This window comes from Ursus americanus, chromosome 5 (genome assembly GCF_024610735.1).
Source record: "Ursus americanus isolate L20-20 chromosome 5, mUrsAme1.1.p, whole genome shotgun sequence".
Taxonomy (NCBI): domain Eukaryota; kingdom Metazoa; phylum Chordata; class Mammalia; order Carnivora; family Ursidae; genus Ursus; species Ursus americanus.
The window spans coordinates 36,471,338-36,489,358 of record NC_142131.1 but is presented as its reverse complement, the minus strand read 5'-3'; the positions used below and the strand labels follow the sequence as shown (position 1 = coordinate 36,489,358).

At 44.5% G+C, this 18,021-nt stretch overlaps 1 protein-coding gene across 14 annotated transcripts in view; it reads left to right on the top strand.

The window, feature by feature from the left end:
• Positions 1 to 18,021, top strand: part of MAST4 (microtubule associated serine/threonine kinase family member 4) — a 537,673-nt gene that overhangs the window by 507,314 nt on the left and 12,338 nt on the right. For 10 of the 14 annotated variants that reach the window (XM_087862106.1, XM_045794229.2, XM_087862103.1 and 7 more), the window contains 7 exons: positions 4,179 to 4,301; positions 4,504 to 4,616; positions 6,650 to 6,777; positions 7,135 to 7,370; positions 11,450 to 11,650; positions 13,976 to 14,205; positions 14,751 to 14,873. In XM_087862106.1, the coding sequence (XP_087718232.1) occupies positions 4,179 to 4,301; positions 4,504 to 4,616; positions 6,650 to 6,777; positions 7,135 to 7,370; positions 11,450 to 11,650; positions 13,976 to 14,205; positions 14,751 to 14,873 (1,154 nt within the window). The remainder of the gene's footprint in view (positions 1 to 4,178; positions 4,302 to 4,503; positions 4,617 to 6,649; positions 6,778 to 7,134; positions 7,371 to 11,449; positions 11,651 to 13,975; positions 14,206 to 14,750; positions 14,874 to 18,021) is intronic. The other 4 variants (XM_045794231.2, XM_087862105.1, XM_045794235.2 and 1 more) reach the window with 2 other exon arrangements.

The window sequence follows — 18,021 nt, the reverse complement described above, 5'->3', positions numbered from 1 at the left end:
AAATCCCCTTGACTGCATTAGCAAATCAAAGAAGACTGAAACTCCGGGCTGGCTCTGGAAAACTGTTTTGAGTTGAGCCTCTTCCTGGACCACCACCATGTGCCTGTACGCCTTTTGCAGTGGATGAGTGGGCCTTCGGCTAGGGGAGGCAATATAGATGGAAATTAAGGCCACACACTCCACAGTCAGATTGGCTGAGTTTAAATCTCTGCTGTGCGACTGTGGGCAGGAAGCTTCCCTTTCTGTGCCTCATTTCCTCCTCTGTAAAATGGGGCTTAGAGGAGTACCACCTCACAGGATTTCCGTGAGGATAAAAGATCATCCATTCCTGCTCTTAGAACCGGGAATGACACTGCTGCCGCTCCTACTGTCATTTTAATCTCCTGCCTGTATAATCTCGTACTTTCCCCTGTGGGTGTCCGAGATACAGAAATCGTGGTGGTGCCCCTACCTTTGAGCTGACTGAACTCTTTGAACGGAATATATTTCTTCCCACCCTATTTGGTGTTCCTTTTGTCTGAAGTGACTAGCAAAGTTGTTACTCCCTACCCTCTGTGACCTGCCGTCACATTTGCTTTCTGGCCCCAGAGATATGAGTAGCTATCAGACAATCCACGTCAAGATCTGAATGGGACGGAGTTTTAAGGAGTGAATTTTTACTCACTTGAGCCAAATAGGAGAAGCAGTGGCATTTTCAGCTGGTCCTGCAACAACACCAGTATCAATTTATATGTCCTACTGAGCTGTCCCAGGGAAGCGTTGTCCTGAGGTGTGACCAAAGATAACAGTAGAATTGGCACATGCCTTCCCAAGAGCCTGCTTCTCTTCAGTGTTCTTGGGTCAGTTTGGAGAGTTTTCCCACTGAGTCTTCTCCCTGTTTCCCTCCTCTGAAAAGACTTGGAATCTTGATTGGGCTTGATTTCAACAAAACAGGGCTATGATGCTGGTCAACACACCCGTGTTTCTATATTATATGCTGTGAGTTATCTCTCTGTGCATTTTCTCCCTGACTGCTACTTCTGTTCTTTTCAGGGTTTGACAATTAGAGAGGCAAATCTAGCAAAAGCTCAAAAGAGACATTTAAAAGACCCTGCCCGAGCTCTTAGCGTTTTCAGAAAGTACTTGGCAAACAGGCAGGTCCAACGTGACAGATCCCAGTAGGGCCCGGAGACTGAGGCTGAGAATCCCGCAGGCCTGCCATGCTGCTTCCAATGACAGCATTTTGGATTTAATGCATATTTAGCGGGCAAAATAATGCACCGTGAAAATGTGTGAATTCACATTTGCCCGAGAGACTAGAGAGGCTGAGAAAAGGAGTGTGAAGAACATAATGGATGTTTAAGAAACTTCCATGAAAGGAGAGAAAAACTCAAGGGAGAACATTAGTGTGAAGCATAACTTAGAATTTGGAAACTTGTCCTACTTGAACTAGACTTTTGAACTTGTGAAGTATTGAGTGGCAGCCTGATTCATTGGACTTTCTAGCTACTCAGAGGTGACTGACTCCCACCTGTGTATGAGCTGGGAGGTCTGGAGTAGATTCTTCATGACCTGGGTCACAATTCCCTAATCTAGGAAGATGGGCATGTTGTTACACTGAACGCAAGCATGGTCATGAAGCTACCAAGGACATTAACGTAGTGCATCACAGGAGCTCCAGACATAGTCCGCTCCCTTTCCTTCCCTGCATGGTGAATTCTCGCAATGAGCACTGTCACCTGCATGAGTTCCTGTGCTCGATCGTCTGTATCGGGCTCATAATGCCATCATCCACGTTGCCCCAGCAGTTTAGCCCAGAGGTCTTTTCTCCCCAGTGTGTCCTTTTAATTCTTTTGTTCCCCATCCCGGTAAAAGTGCATGAGAAACAGGACTGCATGGTCAGGGAACCTTTTCTCAGGGGAGCACAAAGGCCAAAGGGTGAGAAATGTGAGCTGGGTCACCTGTGGGCTGTGACTCTGTGGAGAGGACCCACTTGTCATCATCCACAGAGATGAAGTGAACGTTCTCACTGACTCGGGTTCCAAAGAGTGGCAGGCGGGGGAATGAAAACCCGAGCGAGCCCTTCCACTACGGTCTGGAAGTGCCCTATGAGCCCTTAGATCTGGAGAACTGTGCTTCTCTGAGTAAAGCTGAGCGACCTCGGAGTATAGCTGTCACTGGTGTGTCCCCATGAGCAGCAGCGGAAGTGAGAGTCCTTGCAGTGTGGTGTGCAGTGCGCCACTCGGTAAGCTTGACCCCGTGGACCTCAGTGTCGTCGGCACAGTGAGGGAGCTGGATAGATGTTTAAGATCTTTGAGCCTCTCTGAGATAAGTATGCTGGAAGAGTGTCTGGCAGCTTTGTGTGGGCGTGTTGGCATTATGACAGCGAGGATGGGCCTGGCTGTTTTTAAACAGACCTCAGCTCAGCCTCTCCAAATTTCACTTAGTAGGTGTGCGTGGTCCACTAGGCTTTATTGCTTATCCTTCGTTTCTCCATGCACATGTGGAGTTGACAGAATGCCTGTTTCGTGGGCTTGCTTTCAGTGATATAATGAAAGGAAAGCAGACGCCTCTAGTATGCAGTGCAGCCCTTGTCCCAGTCAGCCCTCCTGTCGGAACTGCTAGCGCTGTCGCCGCCCTGGCCAATGTCAGGCTTCGCTGTTGGGCTGGAAACACAGACAATGCCAGTGGGCGATCCTGGACAAAGACTCTAATCAAACGCTTACTAATGAAGAATCTCTTCTCCCTTTCCTGCGGTGATTTTCCCACTTTGCTCTTTTCTCTACATTGTTCTCAAAACACTAGTTAGTCCTGACGTGGTCTGGGGCTCCGACCTGCCCTGGCGCTAGAGCAGTCAGATGGGGACACAGCCACATCTCTGAACCCCGCAGACGGTTCCCCCACCTCAACACCCAGACCCGTTTCTCCTTCACTTTACATTTCTCTCCTCTTTTTTTGTACTGTATTGAGGACAGTTGGGAAGCCTTGTGGCAGGTGCATGAAAGAGCCATTTACGTCACCGCTATAGGGCGTCTCCTGGCAGGGAGGCGATTAGATCCTCTATTAGTCTTGTGTGAAATCTCTCTTCCTGGTGTTTTTTCAGAATAGACTCTTCCTTCTCTCTCTCCTTAACAGTGTGTGTTTGGGGGGTGGGGGGAGGGTCAGGCAGGAGCCTGATGCTCACGCTATGTGTAATGTGTGCACTTTCTTCTCTTTCCGGGGGTATGGTGTGATATTTTGATGGGGCTTGCCCTTCCAAATCCTTCTTTAAAAGAACTGAGAACTGAGAGGCACCTGGGTGGCTCAGTCGGTTAGGCCTCTGCCTTTGCCTCAGGTCATGATCCAAGGGTCCTGGGATAGAGTCCCACATTGGGCTCCCTGCTCAGCGGGGAGTCTGCTTCTCTCTCTGCCTTTCTCCCTTGCTTGTGGTCTCTCTCTCTCTCTCTCTCTCTCTCAAATAAATAAATATTAAAAAAAAAACACTTTAAAAAATAATAAATAAAATAAATAAATAAAAATAATAAATAAAATAAATAAAACTATGAACTGAATTAAAAACATTTTACTGAATTGCATAGTCATGCTGACTTGGCAAAAAAAAAAAAGCCTGAAACTTAAGAATTGTGACTGATTTTCATCCCATGATTTATAAATCTATCAAACAAGGTTTGCCAGTTTTCTACAGAATCAAAGTCCTACCTATGTTAACGAGCAATCCAGGAAAATTGAATGGAAACCATTATATACTATTTAGGAAAAATTCATCTTTATTAATCTTGCCTCCAGAGGAAATATTGCTGTGAACACATTTTGCGCCTTGTTAGAATTTCTTTGGTTTTGTAATGAGCGAGTCTGCTTTGGGCCAATGTGCGTCCACGTCCCCAGGTTCAGCATAATGTGATTTTAAGTGGCCACATCATTAACCTTTGAAAAATGGAGGAAGTCATGGAAAAATTAACAAAGAAAAAGTGTGCGGTAGCAACTGCTATTAGCAAAATCGAATCCTCTGCTGATAAATTATGGGGAAGAAATTTTTTTGTCAGGGGTATTGTTTGTAGAATGAAAAAGTAAAATTTCCATGGTTCTTTAATTTATTTCTTTATTGATAGATTAGGGGGTGGGGGTTGTTCTTAAAAGTTTTGCTTGGAGGGTAGTTTAACATCTTCCCCTCTGTCCTTTCCTTCCCTCCCTGCCCTAAGGTGGTGCCTATGAAGTCAAACAGCATCGATTCTTCCGTTCTTTAGACTGGAACAGTTTGCTGAGACAGAAGGCAGAATTTATTCCCCAATTGGAATCCGAGGATGACACGAGTTATTTTGATAGTACGTGAATTATCTGACATAAAACATTGTTTGACCTTTACTTTGTAGAAAATTATCTCCACTTATGATAGAACCATCCAGTCTTGAACCTGTGAGTTATTACACATAAGGCTGCTTTGATATGGAAGCTCCTAATTAATATATCTAAATTAAAAGCTGAAATTCTGAGTAATTGGAATTGTTCCCAAACATTTCTGTGCAGCTCGGTCAGAGAAGTATCATCACATGGAGACGGAGGAAGAAGATGACACGAACGATGAAGACTTTAACGTGGAAATAAGGCAGTTTTCCTCCTGTTCGCACAGGTTTTCAAAAGTAAGTGACATGTGGCATAAACATGCAGGGTCTCTCCAGAGAATCTACCCTAGGGCCAGATAGCGGGCATCCCTAAACAGCTGGACAAGATCACCCACAGTGTTTTGAGGCTTGGGGTCTCCTATACTTAAAATTCCTTTTAGTTTTGGAAAAGTGACCAACCCCACCATCTTGATAATCCAGAGTCCCTCCCTGCTTGTTTCACTCTCCACAGGTAAGAATCTTTTTTCTTGGAGGCCCAGATGTGGACTCGTAGTACTGTCTTCGGAGAACACAATAGTTGTATATATGCTGACCTCGCCCTGTGGGACCGAGTCTAGTTCAGTGCCAGGCTGTGGAGGAGTCCCCCGCTTCTCTGATCGTTTAATGAAGAATGTTGAGCTTGAGTCCTTGTATGCACAGCCCCCTCCTAGTGTCACTCAGATGCAACACAAGGGGGCAGTCAGAGTCCTTGACATCAGCTAGGACCATTGGGAATAATTGCTGTGGAATGAGAAAGTCCTGTAGCCAGTAACAGAAAATGTAAGTTATATGACACAGGCCGGAGGAAGCCAAGCTAGAATTTTGGAAATGGGATAAGATAATAAAATCGATGTCTGAGAAGGATGCTTTTTACTGATGGTGCTAAGATGAAAAAAGTTACACTTAAAAAGAAACTGGACAGTCCTGAGACTGGACAGGGCCCTAGGAAAATGGAATGGAACCTGGAGGGCCCCCGCCCTCCCTTTTGCTATTTTCGGTAGCTGTGCATTTCCTGTTGCCATGGCATTTTGCATGATGATTGTTCAGCTCTTCTGTAACATGTAGGGTTTATAAGGTGTTCTCTACCTTTTTGTACATGACTACTAGATACAGTGCATCTGCAAATGGGCCGGCACTGCCTTCTCTGTGTAAAGGAAGGCAATGGAGAGGTGGGGTCTCTCTGGAGGGGCTGCTGGCCGGCCTGCCCAGAGCCAGGACTGAAGCTTTGATCACACTGAGGACAGGTTTTCCCCCGTGCCTGTGCTCTGGCCCATCCAAACCGGGCCCACAACTCTGTTTCCTTCCCGCTGTCCGCTGTCCCCTCTTCGTTAGCCACCCTGGTCCTCACCGCAGTAGATGATAGGCCCTCTAAGGGCCGCTCCCACGAGAGCAGCAAGTGGCTGTGTTGCATGGTAGGCAGTGCTTCCTGCCCTGGGCTCTCCCCTCCTGATTTTTCTTTCCATCTGTCCTGTGGGACAGCAAAGATCTCAGGGCTGCCTAAGCTCTGATCCCCTTCAGAAACACCAGTCCCATCATAGGAAGCTGCCCGTCTAGGTATGTGATTTATAAGCCAAACAAACATCTCTGACTCAGAACCAAACATATGCTACCTCCCCACACACACGTCTTAAAACAGGTAATGTATTCTTCTCTTTGCACTCAATTCCAATTCATTTCTCTCCTTCCCACTCCTGACTGGTGGCCATTAAATCTTTTTCTCTGTGATTTTCTTTTTCTGATGGACTTCATGGTTAAAAAGTCATGTAAGGGGGGCGCCTGGGTGGCACAGCGGTTAAGCGTCTGCCTTCGGCTCAGGGCGTGATCCCGGCGTTCTGGGATCGAGCCCCACATCAGGCTCCTCTGCTATGAGCCTGCTTCTTCCTCTCCCACTCCCCCTGCTTGTGTTCCCTCTCTCGCTGGCTGTCTCTATCTCTGTCAAATAAATAAATAAAATCTTTAAAAAAAAAAAAAAAAAAGTCATGTAAGGTGTGCCTTGACCCCAGGGCTTAGAAACCCCAAAGGGTCTGCGGACTATGTTTGGAGATGCAAAGTCCATAAGGAGATAGGGCGAGAGGGTGATGAATTCCTAGGTCCCCGCTCCAAGGAGAGAAAACCAGATACACGGACCATGCATTTCAGGACTCAAGTAAACAGCGTCGGAAGTACCTTCTGAATACCCAGCCCCAGCTGAAACTTTAGTCGTACTCTCAGACTTTTCTCCCAAGGTTTGGGGTTTTTCTGACAAATTCTTTAAAGAAGATAGTAATAAACACCAACGCTTCGCCTCGCAGGTTTTCAGCAGCGTAGACCGAATAACTCAGAATTCCGGAGAAGAGAAGGAAGACCCTGGAGACAAAACCAAGAGCACGGCGTTGCCGTCCACAGAAACATTCAGCTGGAGTTCGGAATATTCTGAAATGTATGTGGAACGCCTGTTAAGAAGGGTCATAAGCGGTCGCTGCTAGCACAGTGGTTCTAAAGCTTGAGCGAGCATCAGACTCTCCTGGAAACCCTGTGAGAGCACAGATGGCCAGGCCCGTCCCAGCGTGTCTGCTCCACTGGATCAAGGATGGGGGCCGAGACTGTGCCTTGGTCCCCAGTTCCAGGTGATGCTGTTGCTGCCAGTGTGGGGACTGCGCTCTAAGAACCACTGCACTAGACATGCGTTGGTTAGGCTTGCCTCAGCTCCCTTTGTCCTTCATTTCTTCCCAGAGTCTCCTTGAACATGGTTTCCTAGCATGTATGCATACGTGACTTTGTTTTGTTTTTAATTAAGGCAACAGTTCTCCACATCCAACTCTTCAGATACTGAAAGCAACAGACGTAAACTCAGCTCTGGCCCGCTTCCCAAACTGGCTATTTCAACAGAGGCCGAGACGGATGAAGCTGCTCCCTGCCCCAGAGACCTGCCTGAGGAACCAGAAAAGCCAGTCCTTCCTCCTGCAGAGAGCGCTCAGGAGGAGCCCGAGGTCACCACACCGGCCAGCACCATCAGCAGCTCGACGCTGTCGGGTAAGCGCCTGCGCGTGGTGTCCGCTGTCCTCCCATTATCCACCGCCTTGAAAAGCAATGGCCGGTGTTCGCAATCCCAGGCTGGCCTCACTAGGCAGTGACGATGGCTGTTTTGTGTTGCTCCACGGCCCCACGTCTCATACTTGGGGGATCAGCTCTTATGAACTGCGGTCACCCGTCCTGACCACATGGCCATAGAGCAAACCCTCCTTGCTTCAGTTTGACCTGAGAGCCAGCCTTGGCTTTCACAGCTGGGCTTCGGTGGGATTCTCGGATGGCAGTCAGAACACACTAAGGACCGTGTTGTGTTCTCTGTTGTTGATGCAAAAGCGGGTCTCGCACAATTGTGTCTCATTCAAAGTTAGGAGTAAGGAACTGTTTCAGACAGCGACATGCTCAAAATTACCCTCAAAAATGGCTGAAATCACCCATAAGGTACAATATAAAGCCAGCTTTCCTTCTGGTGTTGAAGTGGGTGGTGGTCTCTCCGAAGGAGTTGGTTTTTGTTAGGGCGCCATGTTGTGCCAAATCACTAACATATATCCACACTGGACTCTTAGTGCAGCAAGATGCTAATTCTGTGAGATTCCCAGATGATCTCCGTGCATCTAGGACTAAGAGGGGAGGAGAGACTGGGTGTTGTACGCAACTAATGAATCATCGAACTTTACATAAAAAACCAGGGATGTACTGTATGGTGACTAACATAATATAATAAAAAAATATTATTATAATAAAAAAAAAAAGAGGGGAGGAGAGAGTGAGAAATACCAACACAATTCAAATCGGTATTTCATGTGCATATTTCATGTGCATATGAAACAACCCCACTCCAGACACAAGCTACTGTCCCAGTTACTGTAACTGGAGTACAGAAATTCCCCAGACATCGGTCTCTGTTGGTGAGGCAGTCAAGGGGATTGGGCTTTTCTTGGAGAGCACTTTATAGTGTCACTTTTGTGTGAAATAACCTTCCTGCCAGCAGAGACAGTATCTTCAAAGGATTTTAAAAGGCTTAATGTGTCATTAGATGATCAAACTTGCATTTCCCTCAGACCAAGCCAAGTGCACTTAAAATATGACTTGGTTTACATCAATTTCTTCAACAGCATATCCTTCTACAGAGCAGTGTGCATTTATGCTTTAAAAAAAATGAAACATGGATATGGCTTAGGGTTGCCATGATAAATGTTTTCATTAAGCTATATTCAGTATGCTATATTGATAACCATGAATGATTTCAAGAATTTTTATGAACTTTTTTTTTATCTAACTGAATATTCACAGCATAACTCTTTTTAAAATCATTTCAAGAAAACACATTTTACAGGCTAGGTTTATTTCAGCCTCGCTGAAAAGTTTGCTTCTGTGGACCTTCACATGTGCTTCTAGTTTATCATGGGGAAAAATAATGTGTTGTTTTGTTGTTGGTTTTTTTTTCTTTCTTCCTCTTCCCCTCAGTGCTGTTGCCATGTAGGATAATTCCCCTCACCCTTACTTTTTTATAAAGCCAAGAGAATAGTAACATAGAAATAGTGTAGACACAACATCGTGGTCCAAGATTCTTAATTATTTTTAGTTCGTCTTAGTAGTCAAGTCAAATCGAATTATCTCAGTATTTTATATTACTGGGTACTAAGGTCTCTGTTTCCTAGTTTATGATCATGCTCTGAATAGAGTATACTTCCCTCCATTTAAAATTTTCTCTTAATATGGTGGATCACTTAGTCTCCATGCCCTGGTCCCCATTAGCACTGTCGAAGGGAAAGGGAGGGAAACGGTATGTAAGCAGTTGATTGATTACTTTCATAATTAAAAAAAAAAAAAAGCTGCTTAGGTCCTGCCATGCATTTTGATTAATTGATTCAAACCACCTTTCTGTCTCCCCCATATACACACTAAAAATACTCAAAGACCTTCGGGGCTGTACAGAATAGAGAGATGAGCTGATCTGCTCATGGCCAAGGGTAATTAGGAAATCTGAAAACCGTGACTGTAGTAAAATTAAATTTGTTGATTTTTATATTGCTCCACCATCAAAAAGAAAGAACCCTTGACATTTACAGAACATTAAGGTGACATTATCCACCATTGGCAGAACAGAAATGCATGCTTATCTCCAGGGCTATGAAATGCAGTGGCGGAGGCAAGAGGAAGGGATGACAGAAAAGAATACCATGTATTCACATTCAGGCATTTAGGGAGGTATAGCTTTATTCCTCCTTCCGTTTCTTCATGACTACGTTGCTTTTGAATCGGTGAAAAGTAAAAGTCCTGAAGTCTTAGGTGTAGTGCTCGGTTAAACCCATTATTCATTGTGAAGAGATTCAGCTTTTCATTTTGCACCTGTCAAGGATCCCACCCACCTCCATTAGCAAGGAGAAGAGCGTGTAACTTACCCAAAAGGAAGCTTAAGGTTTTTGAGATAAGGTGTTTGGTTCGTGACGCAGTTTTTGTCAAGTTCTTGAGCTGTTGATTTCTTTATTTAGAGAGCACAGGGTAGATGGACTTGAGTGAGGTTGAGTTTGGTGGATGAGAGTAGGAAGGCTGCTGATACTTCCCTTCAGATTGTCTTCCTCTGTAGGTCACTGGGTGTCACGTGGAAGTCTGAATCTTTCCCTGTACCCACAGCACTCTCCCAGGTCCCAGCTTCCCTTAGCGGGGACCCCACCTAGAGGGAGGTTGCCATCTCCTGTGCACAAAGGCCAAACTTGAGCTATGCAATTGAGTGGTATATTCAGCAGAACAGAAATTGAGTTAAGTCTTACCCAGCCTAACTCCTTCCGAGGCAAAGAGTGTTACTACGTGCCTCAAGATGTGCTGTCTGGTCTTTCAAAGGATCATTTGTAATGGTATCCTATTGTCTGCATGGATTGCAAAGCCTAAGGTGACGATTGTGTTAATGGTTTTTAAAGCACCGGGGGCTTGTAACACAGCATTTAGAAGTCAAAATGAGATAGGTGTTACTTTTTCTGGATAGACAAAGGTCAACTATCAGTGATTTTAAAAAAGATAGAAAACTAATAGTCTCCAAAAGCAAAAGTAGGAAGAACCAAAAGGGGGGCCTGTTCACCTTTTTCTCTGGGGAGGCACTCTGCATGTTCTTCTGCTCAGAAGCTTTCACTCTTCATCTGTGCCCTCGCCCAGACAGATGTCAGTGATTTTCCATTTTTATCGCCTCCTGCGTGGTTATATTCTCTTGGGATCCTCTCCTGAGGGGAGTCCCAATTTTTTAACTAAAAACAAGCAAACAAACAAACAAACAAAACACCTCTTAAGGGTTAATAAGCTTAAAAATAAAGAAGGCACAGCTGGCTCAGAGGGGAAAGGATCTTACCAGTGGTCCAGTAACTTCAGGACAGGGTGAATGACACTTTCTAGAGGAAAAGCCAGGAAGACGTAGTGAGCCACTGAGTAACGCAGTGGGTAATAGGCTTTGTCGTCCTGTGAGTTTGCAAGGAACAGAGAGTGTTAAGGGGGCATGTGGCAGGAGAAGTCAAAGGTGACACCTCAGGCACTCTTCTGTCAGTTAACGCATGAGCGTAGTGTAGGTGTGTCCTAGGAAGATGGTAGGAGGTGACACAGGCAGAAGTCTACACAAAGAAATGAGGTGATGTCCACTTACCACAAACAGCGTTGTCCACGTTATTAACAGCTAATACCACAGGATAGTCATAGTATACAGTGGGCGGTCATGGCGTTGACAAGGCAATGCCTGGTTCATAGCATGGGCTTCCATGGGTTGGAAGCAAGGGGGAGGACTTATCACCACAAGGGTTGTAAGATACAGATTCTAGAAAGGAATGAATCTTCTAGTTAAGGGGAATCACGGGCTGAGAACTAGCAGACTCGTGTACAGGTAGAGTGAACCTGAATGGACGCCTCTTCCTCTCCTCCTCCTCCACATCGCCTTTCTCCAACCAGTCATGTGTTTGTAACGTTTGCCTGACACCGTAAGGGCTCGTGAGCCACAGGGGAGGACGTATTCACTTTGTTCTTCCTTCCCTTTCTCTTCCCCTCTCCCTACTTCTCCTGTCCCAGATTTCCCTGAACGTGTTTATCCCTTCTTCTTTGTGCAGTTGGCAGTTTTTCAGAGCACTTGGATCAGATAAATGGACGAAGCGAGTGTGTGGACAGTACAGATAATTCCTCAAAGCCATCCAGTGAACCCGCTTCTCACATGGCCCGGCAGCGATTAGAAAGCACAGAAAAAAAGAAAATCTCGGGGAAAGTCACAAAGTCCCTTTCTGCCAGTGCTCTGTCCCTCATGATCCCAGGAGGTAGAGAGACATCTACTCGCATGACATTGTGTGATTTGTGCATGTGTCCCCCCTTCCCCAGTTTGGAATGCTGATGGGCGTGCAGGATGGCTAGAAGCCGTAATGGGGGTACCCGCCCGGCTCAGCTCTCCCGGGAGCCTCTCCCTGCAGTCACTCCAGAGCTCCCAGACAGCATGTGTCACTGATTTCTTCTGGCTTCTTTCTGCATCAGGAGATGAGGCTGGCTTCCTTCCCACAAAGCCTTCCTTCTCGTATTTGTTTTCTTTCCGTTTCTGCTCCCCCATCCCCAAGTTATGTGGTAACGTTACCTCCTCTGAATAATTTTTCTTCCCTAGACTGGGCATCATTTATATACTTCACCAAGCTGTTTATAGCATCTGTGTTGGAAAGCGAAGTATAGTTTTTCCTCATCTAATTAATGAGGAAATAGACATGGAGGATGTAAGTTTTTCACTTCTGAGGATGCAGAGAGTCACAGACAGCACTGAAATTATGCTTTTTTCTCCACCCTGTCTGTTGAGCTATGCTTCCTCCTACTGGTAGTCAAATCATTTTCTTCCCTGTGCTGGAAGACGAAGTTTAATTATGGTTTTGTGGAATTGCAGTATTTTTCCACAACTGGGTTTCGCCTCCACAAACCACTAAGTCTACAGCAGTTCCACTGGAAGAGATGAAAAACAAACCCAAGAGTTGGTGACTTACCTCTCAAATGGCGGCAAGGGACTGCAGGTCGCAACTGAATTCTGTTGCGGATGGCTTGCGTTTGGAAGAACACAGACCATGTCTAAAAGGAATTGTTGATATTTTCAAAATTTCCTGTTGGTGCAGAAAGAAATTTGATAGAAACAAATGCCCCTGTGGGGATACTGCTCACACTAGCATACTCTTTGCTGGGAGACATCCTCTTTAGTACCGTAAAGCAAACACCTGTCTCCCTAGTTTGAATGACCATTCGTAACCCAAAGGCCGTGGCCGCAGGGCAGCTGCAGTTGGGAAGGTAAGTCTGCTGTTGAAAGCTGGGGAGAAAGCCCACATCTCGGTTCAGTAGAGCAATTGTTCAATTTGGGGCAATAACAGAAACTATCATGAGGGAAGGGATCAGGGACTTGGCTTTCCAGCAGTTTCGATGTGTGTGTGTGTGTGTGTCCACTCTGTCCCATTCCTGCTTGCATGGTTAGAAGTTCCCTGCCCACCAGTGTGTGTCTCCTCACCTGGCCTTTTGACCTTTAGATAAAAGGTAGCCAGCAGAAGAGTACCAAGTGCCAGGTACTGTCACAAAATGAAGGAGCATGGCTAGTGAGACACTTAGCTTTGTTCTACTTTGGCCAGACCTAAGAACTGGAAGAAATGATAGTGTGGATACTTTCAGCTCGCTGTGGCCACAGTGTTCTCAGTGCACCTAGTGAGTCTTCAGTGGCCCTGGCGCCTAGGAGCCTGGCTCTAACGGGGCTCACCCTTCAACCTCAGCATCTTCTGCAGATTGTTCTTCTTGTCAAACACACACAAGTTTCACGTGACCAGTGAAGATCTGTTTAGGTTCACAGAGCTGACAGTAAATTCGAAGTGTGTTTGCTTATAGAACGAGAAGAACAGAGTAGAATTGGTGTTGTGGAAGGTGAATTAAGTTTTTCTTAAAATTTCTCTGTTTCACCTGTATTATCCTCTCAGCATCGTTGTTAGAATGGTAGGTAACATGGGAAGACAGTCCGTTGCAATCGGAGTAATGAGGAGTGATTCTTTCACGGAGAAATTGATAGCTCAGTGTTTCTTGAACCAAATCACTCACTGAGTACTAGTTCAGTAATACTGTAGAAGGCAACTGGTGCATTGATAAATTGCTCTCCTGACCATGGAGGTTTGAGAAGGACCATGTTCAAGTTGTTGAGGGCAAGATTTGAAGCCAGAGGATCGCTTACTCTAGGCCATGCAGTCTTCTCTGGGTAAAGGCGTACTTGAAATGTGTGCATTTGTGATTTGTTTCTTTAATTAAAATAAAACATACTAACTAGAACTATCACAGCCAGGTAGGAGTTAAGTTTGGTGTGTGTTTTCATTAGTGTAGAAAATTAAGAAATTATAACTTCAGAGAATTAATTGAAAAATGAGTTAAAATAAAGACACTTTTGAAGTTTTCTTAACAGCCTCTGTTTGGAAAGCCATGCTGATTAGCAATATAAATATTTTTATATAATTTCCTTATTAGAAAGGAATGGATTTCTGTTACAGCCAAGCTCCCGATCATGGCAGGGCTGGTGCGGTGTGGGCTGGCTGCATGGACGTTTGTGTGATCAGAATCGGCTTTGATGACTGGCTTCTGTGTTGCAGACATGTTTGCTGTTTCTCCCCTGGGAAGTCCAATGTCCCCCCACTCCCTGTCCTCGGACCCTTCTTCTTCACGAGATTCCTCTCCCAGCCGAGATTCTTCAGCAGCTTCCGCCAGTCCACATCAGCCTGTTGTGATCCACAGTTCCGGGAAGAACTATGGTTTTACCATCCGAGCCATCCGGGTGTATGTGGGAGACAGTGACATCTATACGGTGCACCATATTGTTTGGGTAAGACCAGCCACCTCTCATCCTTGTTAGTTTTCACTCCCACCCATCCTGGAGAATGAATAAGTTGGCTGAGACCCATTTGCAAGCAGTTTTTCTGTTAAGCTGGCATTTGGGTCCTGTTTCATGCCCTTTCCCTTTATGGGGTGGCATTAAATTTAGCGAAAACTAGTAATTTCTCATAATTCTGTCCAGTTTTCGTGTTTGATTATCCAGTCTGTATAGCAAGCTGGTGGAAATAGTCAATGACAGTCCTCTTGCCACCCTCCTTTTTAGTTTTTTTTTTTCTTTTCTTTTCTTTTTTTTCTGGTCTTCTTTTATTTAAAAAAAAAAAAATCTTACCTTCTTCATTCACCTGAAATTTTATAAGGAATGGTCCTTTTTTAGGATGATGACAGAAAAGGAATAATAACCATGCCTTCTTGATTTCCTCTTAGGAGCTTAGGATCACTTGCTGATTAACTCAGAATATTCTCCCAGAAGAAACAGCAGATGTTAGGGTTGCCATTTGTTGGCTTACGAATATATACTCTCTTCTTGGACTTTAGAATGTAGAAGAAGGAAGTCCAGCATGCCAGGCAGGACTGAAGGCTGGGGATCTGATCACACACATCAATGGAGAACCGGTGCATGGACTTGTCCACACGGAAGTTATAGAGCTCTTGCTAAAGGTATTATCTTTTTATGTCCATGCTGTACAGATAAAACAGGTCATCAGAAAGAGCTGGTACCAAGAATTCTCTCCTAAAGTTCTACGGTTCTTCTCTGTGGTACACCCATACACACTCAGTCTTATTGCTGAGAAAAGTATTCAGTAGTCTAAGGTTTAATACAAAGGAGAAGAGATTATTAATTCTCTGGTTATTTATATCGTGAAAACCATGTTTCTACATCTGCACAGTCACTTCCTAATTTAACTTCTTATTCTAAATCACAAATAACATGAATTCTTTTCATTTTATGAACCTCACTGGTGAAATCTGTTTGGAAATCACCTAAGGGCGATTTTCTTCAGGAACATTAAGTAAGTTTTATTCTAGTGCAATGGAAGATGAAGTGGTATTAAACTGTGGGGTCAGAAATGAAGGTTCAGTCTGACAGTTGGATTTCCTTCGAAAGGTGGAATTGTGAATACAGAGGCGCCTGGGTGGCTCAATTGGTTAAGCGTCCCACACTTGGTTTCAGCTCAGGTCATGATCTCAGGGTCGTGAGATGGAGCCTCACGTCTGACTCTGCACTCAGCAGGGAGTCTGCTTGAGATTCTCCCTCTCCTACCACCACCATGTGAGCGCTCGCTCACTGTCTTCCAAATAAATCTTTTAAAAAAAGAATTGTGAAAATATACTCATATACTGTAAATGACAGAAATTGGTAATAATGGAGGAAGGGGTGCTAGCAATCATTACACCTTTCCCCCCTCACACAAATGAATTTGAACATAAATCATTTTCTATTTCAAATGTAAGCTGAATAAAGCCTAGAGAGTTAAGGCCACAAGAAGCATGAATGTGAGTGGAGAAAGAAAATCCACACTGATCCTCTCATTTCTGGTGAGTTACTTGCTGTGTCACCTGCTGACTGTAGAATATAAAGTCATAGCTCCAAAAATGGGTCTTGTAAAAACAAAGATGAAGTTGTGTTTGATTTTAAATCTGTTTGGAAAAAGAAGTCTGTAATCAGAAATACAGTCTCTAACTGGAGGATTATTTTACCAATCCACAGATTTATGGATGACCTCTTGCTTTTTGAGCACCAGAGGGGCTGTAACGGATTTCTATACAGAGAGGTGTGAACCACAGCTTCAGATATATTACAGCCTGTTGAGAGACAGAGCATAAACACATAAATGCCATTGAAATAATGTGCATTTAGACTGTTTTCAGAACACTCTGAGTCTGGTGCCGTAGTAGATGCTGATAACACAGGAATGAAGGTATAGTCCTTGCCCTTGAGAAGTATGGGAGATGTCGGGGTTGTATGGAAGCAGATAAAGTTTAACTTAATTAGTCAGGGCTGTAGCAGAGGGAAGAATGTCATACTTTTGGAGAGAATATTCTATGAGTGGGGAGAGACATCACAGAGAAATTTCATTGAATTGAAACATGAAAGAAAATTAGAAATTTAGAAGGCACTACAAAGAAGTGGGTATGCTAAGCCTTCCAAAAATAAGTGCAATTTAATGACTTTTCTACTCTTCTGTCATTCCCACAGCTAGTAGGAATATATTCTTCAAAAAATTAAGGGCCTGGCCTAGGTTCTGAGAGTAGTTAATATAGCATGCATATTCGAAGATCCATTGTGAAGTAGCAGATTGTGGGAAAATTAGTGCCATTGATTAATTCACATCATTGATGAAATTTTGGTCTTGAGCTCAAAACTGAAGTCTGCGGGGTTGGGGCCTGACGTTGCTGTAATTCGTACCTACAGGTTGTTCCCCTAATACTAGCCAACTTTCTCACCAATGCATGTATTGATCACTGGAGGCATAGGACTGAATATTGAGAGAACACTGCAGTGCCATAGGCAGTGTTGGAAATCTGCTTAAGGTCATGCCGAACACGTAGCCAATTGGACAGAGCCCTGCAGGGGACATAGTAACTATCAAAGCTTTCTACATAATCCCAGCATTTACCCCATACCTAGGATATAGATGGGTACCCAATAACTGTTTGTGGTATTGAGGTGAACAATGGGGTTCTCCTTTGCCTGCTGTCCAAAAGTTAACCATGGGAGGAGCCAAATACCACACTACTACTCTTGTTATGTCTTGACTCGTGTCTTGCTCTACACGCCATTCCGTTGGCCATTCAACATTAAATGGCTGGGGTTAGGCTACGCTTTGGAGTATGGCTACTGAACAGAAACAGACAATATGGAGAATAAGACCTGAGTTTTTTAGTTTCATTCACCACCGGTCCCTGATAATATTCTTTGTCCACCTGGTATGCAACAACTCACTCCTGTAAGTGCCCAAGAAATGGGAGGCACAGCAGGGTTGCTGACTCGGAGATCCTTTGGATGTGAAAGTGACCTGAAATGACTTAGGGCTCTACAGGAAAAAATTCTGGAAGGGATATAAAGACTCGTGAGTCTGACCAGCAGCTTTTCTCACAGTACCTGCCCCTGTGGTCCAGGGCTGCCCCGTTGCTGGCTCACAGATCAGCCCTTTGTGAGGAGGAGCCCAGGGAATTTGTTTAGGGTTTTCTCCCTCTGTCTGCACAGCCAGTATATAAACCTTTTCACCGCAGAGGTAGGCAGACAGAGGTAGGCAGACAGACGTGTTATTTATCTCCAAAATGCTCCTTGCTCTTTTCTAGGAGCTCACCCTTTGTTTTAAATAAGTCTGTGTTTTACAGGTGAGGTTCTCTTTAGTCTTTATTCATCCTGCTAGAGCTTTTTCAAATCTTGGCATTAGCATTTGAAAGGAGGTCAGAGGGATTTTAAATGGTAACATGGTTTGGCTTCCTGCCTTCTTTATAACAGTGTTGTGTTACCTGCAGCGTAGCTCCAGCCACAGCGTGTCCTCATATCATTTTGTGTATCTGCTCGTAAAATCACAAGGAGAAATAATAAACTGAAATATATATCTTTAGAAAATATGCATTTGTTTCCTTGGCTGAGACATTCAGTGATTTTCCTAATTTGTTTCACATTTGATATGATTCAGGATTTTTAAACCTGCTTCTGTGAAATCTGAATATATATTTCTCCTGAAGGTCTCTGGCAAAGCCTCTTGGCAGAATCCAGTCCCATTTATAACATTTGTCCTCCTGTGGTTATGGAGCACCTTCATTCCTGGATCTAGTCAGCGTGTCTCTG